Raw genomic sequence first — 12,706 nt, forward strand, 5'->3', positions numbered from 1 at the left:
ACATCCGTATTTTGACGTACGCACGTTTTTGAGCGTACGTACCTTTTGTACATAAGGGCCCTGATCCTGAGGACTGTGTCTGATCCTGTGTCCTACCTTCCAGCAGCCACCTTCTACCAACCTGACCACCTGTTAGGAGACGTGGACCAAGTACATTCAGCCAATGGAAACGAGGAAGCAGCTGACCAACATGTCAGCTCAGCGGCCGTAGATCAAAACCTGAGCCCAGACCCCCGCCGTCTGTCTCCTGCTTCTGTTGTCATGGAAACGTTGGACGAAAAGACAGCTGTAGCAGACTGTTTGCCCACTGTAAGCGAGCGGCCAGAGGAGCAGAACAACAAGCAGAGTGGAGCGGCGTCGTGCACCCAGAGCCGTGTGTCGCCCTCTCCTGCTCCGCCTCAGGTACTCACTGTGATGTGAAGCTGTTGAAGGCTCATCTTTAACTGCATCTCCATCCTTCAGGCCAAGAGAACCAACCTGAAGAAGCCGTCATCAGAGCGGACCGGCCACGGCATGAGGGTGAAGTTCAACCCTTTGGCTCTGCTGCTGGATGCTTCCTTAGAGGGAGAGTTTGACCTGGTGCAGAGAATCATTTACGAGGTAAAACCCCTCACAACAGGGTCTCTGAGGGGACTTCCTGCTATGCAAATGAGCTGTGTATGGCCATGCCCACTCCACACCCTGCTCTGGTAGAGCACCATTCACACATCTTTTAATGAATCTCTCCTGATATTATTCACTCTAGTGTGTTAGTGAAGAGCAAAATGATGTAATGAATAATAACACACATTATAACGAATCTTATTTTGTTAATAAGTAGAATGAATGAAACAGTATCTCCTGCCTAGTGTGGGACCAAGACTGACCTTTGTATTTTCAGTTCATGTTTGTAATGAAGATAATTTCCATTATCATTATTATGATTATAATTTTTAACTAAACCCCATATTTTTAAGGCCGTGGCTGTTCGTACGATTGCCGTATCAATTTACGTGATAGGTCAGTCATTGGTCAGTTTAGGATGTGTGACTAAGAGTAAACCTTACTCGAAACCTAACCCTAACCCTAAAAAGTGTTGCGATATAGGGTTATAACCTAGCCCTAATCCAGTGGTTCCTAAACGGTGTGCCACAGAACACTGGTGTACCATGAGGCAAGTCTAGGTGTGCCGTGGGATTTTGTGACAACCACTTTGTTGCGGCAATCTGCCTGAGTGCTCCGAGCGTGGGGTGCGCGGTAACGTCATTTTTGGGGCGTGCACCTTGTGACGTCCCGCTCTCGTCAAGCATAAACCAGGCTTAAAGGAGACATATCATGCTTTTAAATCCTTCCTTTTTACATATAAATCATACAGTTGTGGTCTATATTAAGCAGAACTGCAATGCTTGGGTCTGAATTCCTCATTATTATAGCTCCACCCCTTTTCTACCCCTTTTCTGATGTGCTTCTGAGAGCAACTTGTTTTGGTGCGGTCTCTTTAAATGAAAATGAGACACTTCATACCCCGCCCCCTCTCCACGTTACAGAGGTGACACTCGGTTCAACTCCACCCTGTTCGGCCATTTTTGTAGTTTGATAGAAGAGATACGGCTATGTAGTGGCGCATAAACTTTTTATTCAGAGGTTATTTACAAAATGTCAACAACAGAAGACTTGTCCATCCAGCCTTACATGTTCGAGCCAGAGTCGGACCCGGCGGAGCGAGATGAAAATGAAGATGATGAACCTGCAGAACCCTAACAAGTGAGCTAACACAAGCACCGAGCTAACGCTAGCGCCAAGCTAACGTCACGAAATGCATTTAAATACAGTCTTTTCGGAGACAAAAACGGCAAAATGAAATGACTAATGAAAACTTTAGACTTAAATTAAATCACGTAGGCCATATCATCAAGGATCTAAAACGAGCACACAGCGCAAACATATGAAGACGGTGCAACTGCTAATGCTAACAAAACACTGACAGGGACGTCTTATCATCACACTTTTTAGCGTTATTTACAGCTTACCGAAGTGCTCTGTTTGTCGTCTCCAAAGATAGAAGGAATTGAACCCTCAATCAGACAAAGTCTTTCGGCAAATCCTTCTTTATACTGGTGGAGGTTGCAGAAGCAGTCATCCTTGAAGTGCTTCGCGCACACAAAAATGACCTTACCCACAGATGTGGGTACATTTCCGTAAAAAATAAAACTCAACCAGGCACTTTGAAAAGGTTCTGATGCTGGGAGACGGTGTAATGAAGCGTGTGGGTTACTACATCCAACAACCGAACATTTTGACTTATCCTCTCGTAACTTCGGCATCCTTGAGCTTGGACTACAAAATAAAAGCGAGAAATAAAAACTCGAGCACCTGAAGAGACTAATTTGAACTTTTCTGTACTTCTAAGCACTCTAAATATACAACAAAATGCATTTAAGGGCTAAAAAAGTGGATTTGGCATGATATGTCCCGTTTAATGGCGCGCGCTCATACTGCTCTGTGTGCGTGCAGCCGTGCACACTGTTCCGTGTGCGCGCAGGATTCTCCGCTGCGCACCTCAACAGGTGAGCGGAATCCCACTGATGAGAAAGTTAAACTATAAATGGCCTGTGACTGTGCACCTGAAACGTGCACTGCACAATATACATGGGAAAAGGACTGAAACCAAAGGGCTACCGTGAGCTCATAATGACTGGACTGTTCAAATGTGAACTCCTCATTGTATCATTTATTTGCTCAATTAATTTGCAGGATTAATTAGGTTGTTTATAATGAGAAGAGGAAAATAATTTAAAATGTGCTTAAAACTTTGTTTATGTATTTAAGGGCTAAAATAAATTAGTTTTTTTTCTTTTTAAATATAGCAAACTTCTCTTTAATAAAATTCAGAGTGAAAATATTTAATTTATGTATGAAAACAGCATTATATATAAGTATTTCTGTGGAGGAATTGTTAAATTAAAATTGAAATTGTAATATCTACAATTGATATGTTATAAAAGTAGACCTAGTTTTCTGTTTGGTTAATGCCTCATTTTACAGATTACTTACCTGCTGATTTAATAAAAAAAATGTTTAAGATATACTTTTACCAAAAACTTATTTGCATTGTATTTTGTGTTCAAATGTTTTTCACCTTTCTTGTCACGGAAAGAATGAAAGTAAGAACGAGTGAAATCCTGAGTCTGGTCAAGTTTTCAAGTGTGACAAGCCATGACATTATAAACACACTGACACATACATTACTATTGCAATATACAACTACACAAAAATAATTATATTTTAACTTACTACTTTGTATGCACTCATTGCATAATACAGAGGCAAACACTATACAATTCTTTAAATAAAAAAGAGAGAGAGAGAGACAACGCAATATTTTTTCCAAGGTTGCGCAGGCAGGAATTCTAAAACTGTGACAAAGGCTGTAGGACAACGTTAAAACAGAGAAACAGCGAGAGAAAAATGGAGCGCTTTCTTGTACCGTGATATTGTACATGATATGAGTGATAACACCTGTTATAAAGGCTATTTTGCACAATAGGTGTGCCTTCACATTTGTACTTGTCCTTTGGTGTACCTTGGGCACAAAACGTTTGGGAATCACTGCCCTTACCCAAAGATGCTTGTACGTGTACTCCGGTAACCGTACCAATAACACAGGGGGTTGTCCATACAGCAACCGTACAAATAGACGCTTTCTATTTTCAATGGTGTTATTTGTTCATTTTCCTCTCTCTCTCTCTCTCTCTCTCTCTCTCAAATACTTCCTGCAGTGCCATCACGTACCCCCATTTTAGAAATACTGGTGTTTTGTATGTTTCAGGTGGAAAACCCCAGCATGCCCAATGACGAGGGCATCACTCCCCTCCATAACGCCGTGTGCGCTGGTCATCAGCACATCGTTAAGTTCTTGCTGGACTTTGGAGTGAATGTAAACGCTGCCGACAGTGACGGATGGTCAGTGTTTATCAAGCCTTGACTGGAGTTTAGCTCACGTTAGCGTTCATCATGTTTGATTGAGCGTTTCTTTCCAGGACTCCTCTTCACTGCGCAGCGTCCTGTAACAGCGTCCACCTGTGTAAGATGCTGGTGGAGGCGGGAGCAGCCATTTTTGCCACAACAATCAGTGACGTGGAAACAGCAGCAGATAAATGTGAAGAGATGGAGGAGGGCTACACCCAGTGCTCCCAGTTCCTACATGGTCAGTGACTACCAGTGTTGGTCAAGTTACTTGAAAATAGTAATTAGTTAGTGATTACACCTCTAAGGAAGTATTTCAGTTACTTTACTGATGAATTATTTTCAAACATAACTAGGTACTTTAAAAAGTAACTAAACCTCTGCTTTCTCCTGACCTGCCACTAGGAGGGAAACTCAAAAAATGTAATTATTATGGGCGGGGCTCCTGGGCTCCACCCAGTCTATATTCTAAAATCTCCAATGAACCATCTATGCTCGGCTAACTAGCTACTCATTACTCAATATTAGGGATGTAACGATTAACCGTAAGGCAGTTAAAAATCGATTCATAGATATCACGGTTGATATCAATTTTCTGACAATTGAATCGCAGTACTTTTTTTAACCGCTATCCACAAGTGTAGGCGATGGGCGGAGTCTGCTAATACTTTCTTTCTGGCCGCCTTCTACTCTTAAATATGTTAATAAATGATTCATTGCCCCTTTAGCACCGAAAGAATATCTGTAATATTACTTGAATATCTGTAAAAGTCACGGTTTTCTATTAGCTTTGTCTGCTAGCATAGCTTCTCTTCTTCACTGCAAGATATCTGCATGCCAACCGACCACTGGGTTACCAACGCCCTCTGCTGGTCCAAACAAATATGACGTAAATCAGTGCAATGACGGTTTTTTTTTTTTTTTAAAGTCCAATTGTTAAGGCACAAAATACATTTTCAGTTGCACTTTTAAAAAGAAAAATAACTATTATGCAGTTTTGCATTGTTTATTATAGAACCAGAATTTAAATGAATAGGCTTCATTTTCATTTGTATTATTCCTTTATTTATTTCATTCAAGATTTATTTTTAGTTAAATTGCATTGTTTTGAATAGTTTATCAAGGAATTCTTTTGACAATGAAAAATAAAAGGAAAATAGTAAAGTATTTTCTAGTTTTTTTCCCAAAAAAAAATTTGTCTACAGTCCCATTTTGTAGAATAAATCATGAGAGAATTGATCGTGAACCCAGTATCGTGAATCGAATCGTATCGGGAGTTGAGTGAATCGTTACATCCCTACTCAATATACCTCTTTATTCACTCTTCTCTTAATCCAACCTACTCACCACAGTTTGTAGAGCCCACAGGTGCTCGTTTTTATAAAAAGGGCGGGGCTAACAGTGATTGTTTGCAATGCAAGATGGTCCCAAAACATCACATGATGTTGTTCTCAGCCAATAGTAATAATCTATTGTAATAGCCTGGTCTAAACTCATAGAGGGCAGTCACTCTGACATTTTACAACTAAATATGACAAATTGAAATAGTTTGACTAAATGTTGAGAGTTGGACCAGGATTAATCAACAGCACTACTTCATACCCAAAAAAGTGATTTTGGGATTTATTTACTCTTTAATTACTTTACTTTATGTGATTAAGGTACTTTTCAAAAATGCGATGCACAAAATATTAAACATTAGACCTGTCAGCCTAATTCTTTTCTTTTGGCATGTTCCACATTAAAGATTAAATCAAATGAAACAGTTTCTTTTTAAAATCTTTTATTTTTCAATTTCTTTAACACTTTGCATCATGCAAAATGAAATGCAACAGTTTCTGACTTGAATAAAATTGTTTAACATTTAAACTTATTTACTGATTTTATTTTAATAAAATAAAACATTTTTCAGACGTTCTCTGTGGCAGCTTGATGCCGTTTTTGGCCGGTATTTTTTCTACTAAATTGGCAACACGTTCTCGATAATATAACTGGCGACGAGCTTCATCAGTTCAGCAGCACTAACTCCTGTCGCTGTTAAATCTATTTTTACCTGTTTAGCAGATTTGATTGGAATACTTTGATGTAGATACAAGTTTTCTTCCCACGCACACACGAGTTCACAGCGGATGCTAATGTTGTCGTTTTTTAAGGAGTCAAACTCAAAGTAATGTCGGTACTTCCAAGCAGCTTAGACATTCTCTCTGACGCGTGTGCGTTGTTTACCAATGATTTTTTGTGTGGGCTGTGGTTTCTGCCACTAGAAATTGAATTTGAATGGTTGGTATTGAATTTGAAAGTAGTAACTTGAAATTGTATTTTTTACTATTGAAAAAAATTCATCTTAGCACATTCCAAAAATGTAATACATTTCTGCATTTCAAGTTCAGATTGACAGCACACAATTCAATTTCATTACACGGAGACACACTTCCAGTCAACGAGGTTGAGCAATCAATCGCTGATTCATGGAACTCATGGTTACGTCTACAAAAACTAATAAATCTGGGGCGATGGGACATTTCAGTTAAAGTGTCTTTGTGAGCTTTGGCTAAGGAAAAAAAAGATACTGTATATATATGCACATAAACATAGCTACTGTATATATATATATATATATATAAACACACACACAGGCGAACATAAACGCATACTTCAAATTAAAACAATAAATTATAAGCAAAGTCTAAACATAACTTCCATTCAAACCTACTAGTTTTTTCAGGGCTTTATAGATATCTATAATAAAGGCTTTTATCATATATATATCTATGGTCACACCCACAACGGGCCGTTAAAGACTTTTTGTAGAGGTAAACATGAGTTTCATGAATCAGTGATTGATTGCTCAACTTCGTGGACCAGAAGTGTGTCTCGGTGTAGTGAAATTGAATTGCGTGCAGTGAATATGAAATTGAGAAGCAGAAATACATTGAATTAATGGAATAAACTAGAAACAAGAAAAATACAATTTCAAGTTACTAATTCAGTTTCAAAACAGTAAATACAATTTCAAGTTGTTACTTTGAAATTCAATACCAACTTTTCAAATTCAGTTTCCCGTGGCACAAATCTCAGTCGCGCTGCTTACATCATTGATTTGAGAGTACGGTGGCCGACTGGGTTATAATGCAAAAAATGAAAAAAGACTGGGTTACAATGTGCTATAAAACACGAGACGCCCAACAAACAGTAGCGAGACGGGTAACTGTAGTCTAATTATTGTGTCTTTAATTATAATCCCTTACTTTACTCGTTACTTGGGAAAAGTAATCAGATTACAGTAACGCGTTACTGCCCATCACTGATAACCACAATAGCGCTCTTTCCCTATGTCCGGCAGGTGTACAGGAAAAGTTGGGTGTGATGAACAAAGGGTCCGTCTACGCTCTGTGGGACTACAGCTCCCAGCAGGCCGATGAGCTGTCGTTCAGCGAGGGCGACGCCCTCACCGTGCTACGGCGCCGCGATGATGCCGAGACCGAGTGGCTGTGGGCGAGGCTGAACGAGCGAGAGGGATACGTACCCAGGAACCTGCTGGGGGTGAGTGTGCATCTTTACGTTTCTATTTAGGGTTGGAAACTCTTTGAAACACTAACAAGTCAGACTCATATTGTGTTACATTTTCAGAATGTTACACACAATGCTACACACAAAAGTGTTTCATGTTTAACACCAACACTTCACATAGTTGAATTGAACAAATTTTAACACAAACTTGTGTTAAATAATTCCCTTATAATGCCTCAGAAAAACCTAAAATGACCAAAATACCAAATAATTGTTATTTTGAACAAACTTTTACTGAACACAGCAGACACACATTCAGACAGATCAAAATGGATTTCCTCCGTACAGCCCCCATTGATGTGCTGTACGAAGGAAATAGGACCTCATTCATGCTTTTAAATGGAAGAAAAAGGACAACATTTAGTCATTTTAAGGCATTTTTTAAGTGTTTTGATCATTTATTTCTTTTAATCTGATATTTATCGCCTAAAGCGTGCGGACTGAGGTCGATATAAACGTCATATATCCGTGTGTCTCTACAGGATCACTGTTGTGTAGTTGTTTTTTAGTGCACACAGGGGGACAGACGTCACCTGCTCAGTAGCTGATCCTTCCATAGAGCATTTAAATAAGCTCCTTTAATTCACACATTTAAAAATTACATCTTTGTTTTCCTCCACCTCAGATGTGACGATACCAATTTTCATCTTGGAAATGTTTCTTTTCTTGTATGACCTCAGTGGGCGGGGCCTCCGAACCAGGAGGGTGTAACATGTTAATGACGATCAAATTCAGGCGATGAATATGAATTGTCAACACCGAATCATTTGTACGCTGGGATCGGTCAGATACCAATGTTTCATAAAACACACGTTGGTCCTGTTGTACGACACAATGGTTTCTCAAATGTGCACCCGTTTTTACGCAAGGTTGATAAATAAGGGGTCAATGAGAATAGAATTCAATTACAAAATCATCCAATGACGTCGATGCAAAAATTACGTTAATGCAAAGTGTGCACGCCAATGCGTCGTCCGATCAAAACAAAAATGGCGGCGCCGGAGAATAACTGACGGGAGTGGCTCTTCCGAGTTTCGAAAGTGCAAGGCAGTGAAGGCACGCACTTGTTCATCGAAGGTAGCTGTTCCCCGTAACCCTCGTCCTTTATCCCGGGTGTGACCGGACGGCAGCGCGTCAACGGAACAAAGAGGAAACACCCACCGTGACATCAGCGGCTGCAGCAACAGCAGCCACACGCGCGCACACTGCAATTTGACCTTTTATTTTTCCCTTAAACTTCCTAAAGGACAACACACACCAGTGACGTGCCATGAGCACTAGGGTTGGGTAGGCAGGGCTTTGCAAATCGAGACCACCAATGTCAAGACCAATGACAATTCCATATGTTTCTGCTGGCAAGTGTTAATTCAATTCATCTTTATTTGTATAGCGCACTTTACAACAAAGTCATCTCAATGCGCTTATCAAAATATAAAATTCATAATAAGAAAGAAAAAACCCAATAAGATCCACATGAACAAGTATTTAGCCATCTAACAAAATCAAGGTTGTAAAACACCATTAAAGAAACATAAACAATTATTCAATATAGCCTCCATACTCTCCCAACAAGATATATCTCATGACACGGCAGCACATCCGTTGTTTGTTTTGGAAACACACAAACACGGAGAAAATGACAACAACATCAACAACAACTCAGAACAGCCTCAGTGAGGAGCATCCACAAAGCCAATCCTTCGTTTTGTACCATTTACTGTGGAAAATACAAACAGCAACATGCTTTTGGGAGGGGGTGTGGCCTCCTCCTGCCTTACAGCGGAGTGAGACTGTGCAGCGTCCTTGTCCTACCAGGAAATAGCGATGCTATGTCATTTGGGCAATGAAAAGCACAAAATGCTGACACTTTCAAACTTATAGGTACTGTAGGCTATTGGAAATGGAAAAATAAATAAATTATAATTGTATTATAATTAAAACAAATAATCAAAATATCAATTAGGCACTGCCTACCTTGCCTACCCTGACTACACGTCACTGACACACACACACACAATTCATAAGGTAAAAGGAAAGTTTATTTTAATGCTACTTCTGACTCTGAATGCATTATTTTGTACTTTTATATTTTTACTTGAACTTTATTTTGAGTTGAAGAGCAATACACATATATTGCAATGTTAAGGAATTCATGTTTTTTGTTTTCATTTTAGATATGTAAATCAACATGTATAAAATACTTTTAGTCAATTAATGGGGAGATAATCGATAATCAAATCAAGTTGAATCGAATCAAACTGGAAAAATGAATCTTTAAATTAATCGATGCATCGAAAAAATACTATATGACTAGATTAATCGTTAAAAAAAGAATTGTTTATCCCAGCCCTAATTCAAAGCAAAGCATGTCAGAATTGTTTAAGTTTTTCTTTGAACTCAATGTTGCCAAATAAATTGGTCTGAATGATTACGTGCTAACAGCTAAGCAGTAACAATGGCGTACTCCATTTAAGCTTGTCAGAGAACTTGTGCTGCATCCACAGCTGAGGGGTATTCCATAAAGCGGGTTATGTTCAAACTCTGAGTATGTTCGGGCTCAAATGAGGGAAACTCTGACTATCCCATTTCTAAACGCGAGGTATGTTTATCTCTGTGTATGTTTCCTTTGCAACATTGTCCGTGAACTAAACCTGGTAACTGGCAGGTTTTATTAGAGAAACCCTGGGTTTCTACCTGGCTCCGCCCATCTGAACACTTAAATGAACCTGAACCTTGACACTTTTCTCTGAAACACTTTTGTAACATCACACACCAGTGACGTGCTCACATCATTTCTAATGTTGTGTTGCTTTACTTTTTTTTTTGTGCAAATGGTAGTTTTCTTTCTAATATTGTGGATACAGATCATTAAGTGAAAGTCACTGAGAGGTTGATCTGCATTAAAACATCTACTGACGTCTGTAGTAAAGTTCCCTGAATACAAACCTGTGGATAATATAAAGGATTAAATGAATCCACGTTTGAGGCTCAATTGTTGTTTTATATTGTTATATTATATTGTAATATAGTTTCATCTATAGCTCACATGTCTTGGAAGTTATGAAGGCGCAGTGAATTATGACACTGCTTTCCAAGGCGGTGGGTCGCAGATTCGCGTCCTGATTCAGTTATTTTTTATGACATATTTTTTGGACGTTGAGATGACTCTGGCGACAATATTACATTAAAAATCAATATAAATTATGTGATTTCAAGCGGCAGTCACTGTCTTAATATCCAGTGTAACAGGAGGGCTCTCTATGCAGCCATCCTATGCTGCTGACACGTCTCAGACACATTTTATTCATATTATTCACCGCTCGTTACGTCACTGAAACGATAAAGTGATGAAGGGACCAAAAAGCACGACTCATCACGGATGATTTAAGCCGCTATAGTCACTGAAGGTGTGTTCAGTGTGAACGCACATTTAGAACAGGCTCACATTCCTCAAATGCCAGCTTATTTCACCCATCAGGGTGAATAAATCACTCTCTTCCGGGTGGTTGCCATGGCAGCTCGAGTAGTCTCTGATTCATTGATGATGGCTTTTTTATCGCGTGCGTGCACGTCAGTAACCCAAGGTTTACATACTCAGGGTTGACTGACCCACTTCATACCAGCTTTAATGGAATCCGATACCCAGAGTTTCCCATCGCTGGGTATGTTGACCCAGAGTTTATGGATAGACTCAGAGTTTGTTAACCCTCCTTTATAGAATACACCTCTGCAGATTTCCACTGGATTGGGGGCAGAGTCAGCAGCTCACGTCAGAGCAGGAACACTTTGGAAGTGTTCAAGTGCTCGATACCCGAAAATGAATGAAGATGAAAATGAAAGTATTAACATAGTGAAAGATTTTGGTCGTCAGTGATGAAAAAACTACGATGAATGAGTGAAATGAAGTCTCGATTGTGATTGACTTAAACTACAGCTATTATTGTGTTGTTATTTACATTTTGTATATTTTTCTCTCATCTTCATGTGTTTTTGTCGTTATTTTGTGTGTGTTTGGAGTCAGTTTTGTGGCTCAAGCAGCACGTTGTAGTAACACCTTGGTTGTGTGTCGCTCTGCCTGTGCAGCTGTATCCCAGGATCAAACCCAGACAACGCTCCCTGGCATGACGCTCCAACAGGCAGTGCCATTCTCCCAGAAAGAACATCTGAAGAACCCAAGGAGGAGGATGTGATGAGAGAAGAAATGAGAAGAAGAAAGAGAGAGTTCCTATGTCCAATACAAAGCTCTGATCTTCGTTATTCCAGCAGCATGAGAGAGAGGGAGAGGCAGAGACTAACTAAACCCTCAGAGTGAACACAGGAGCATCCCCCCCCATTGTAGCAAAATTTCCAACCCTTATTGAAAAAAAAATCCTCTTCAAAAATCATTAAAATAAGAATATGCAATCCCATTTTTCTGTTTTTAATGCTCAATGTTAAGCAAGGCCGTTCTCCTGCCTGCCTGTCCTCCTGAACTCACCTGCCCCAAAGTTTGTGAACACCTGGATGTAAAGTAACTTATTATTAATAAAAAAAAATAATAATAATGATAATAATGAGCTTTAAGATATGACCAGTGTTTGAGGGATTTACTTTAAAATGACTTCAGGAGTCATTTTTAATTTAGCACATCAAAAGAAATCATCAGAAACCAAAGTGAAGGAGATATTCACAGCACATCAGGATATAAAGCTCAGTTCCCCTTTACATTTCACTTGTTCTTCATTGTATTTACTGTCATTTTAAACCAAACGTTCTTGACTCCAAATATGATCAATGAAGGTATTTTTGCTACTGCTTTGTACAATGTTTGCATAGCTCACTGCTGCCATCTAGCGCACAGAAAGGCTGAGAGAAAACATGCTGTGTAAAATAAATAAAGCATTATCTGATGTAACTATAGAGCTGCTTACTGTAGATTTAATAAAGAAGTGCAAACATGGAGATGATTTTATTTTTAAATATATCCACAGCTGTAGAATTAAAGCATGACGCTTTTATTCATAAATTATGCTGTGGTTTTATTTTAATCAACCGACGGTTTAGACACTTTCACAGTAAAGTGTGGAGAACAATCAGAGCTCACTCACACACGATGATCGTGTTATTTACCCCAGTCTTTCAAATAGAAAACATATTAAACTCTTTGTTATTATCTCTGACGGGTCGGCGATGCTTTTATTTTGAAGGGACG

At 39.3% G+C, this 12,706-nt stretch overlaps 1 protein-coding gene across 7 annotated transcripts in view; it reads left to right on the forward strand.

Annotated features, from left to right (window-relative positions):
- LOC114455968 (apoptosis-stimulating of p53 protein 1-like) overlaps positions 1-12,371 on the forward strand; it is an 84,179-nt gene extending 71,808 nt beyond the window's left edge. For 2 of the 7 annotated variants that reach the window (XM_028437341.1, XM_028437347.1), the window contains 6 exons: positions 104-402; positions 463-600; positions 3,809-3,942; positions 4,020-4,186; positions 7,289-7,488; positions 11,599-12,370. In XM_028437341.1, coding sequence (XP_028293142.1) covers positions 104-402; positions 463-600; positions 3,809-3,942; positions 4,020-4,186; positions 7,289-7,488; positions 11,599-11,640 — 980 coding nt within the window. In that variant the 3' untranslated portion in view covers positions 11,641-12,370. Of the gene's footprint in view, positions 1-103; positions 403-462; positions 601-3,808; positions 3,943-4,019; positions 4,187-7,288; positions 7,489-11,598 lie in introns of all 7 variants that reach the window. The other 5 variants (XM_028437344.1, XM_028437345.1, XM_028437343.1 and 2 more) reach the window with 4 other exon arrangements.
- The last annotated feature ends 335 nt before the right edge of the window (positions 12,372-12,706 follow it).

The sequence above is a fragment of the Gouania willdenowi genome, chromosome 22 (genome assembly GCF_900634775.1).
Source record: "Gouania willdenowi chromosome 22, fGouWil2.1, whole genome shotgun sequence".
In the NCBI taxonomy this organism is placed as follows: Eukaryota; Metazoa; Chordata; class Actinopteri; order Blenniiformes; family Gobiesocidae; genus Gouania; species Gouania willdenowi.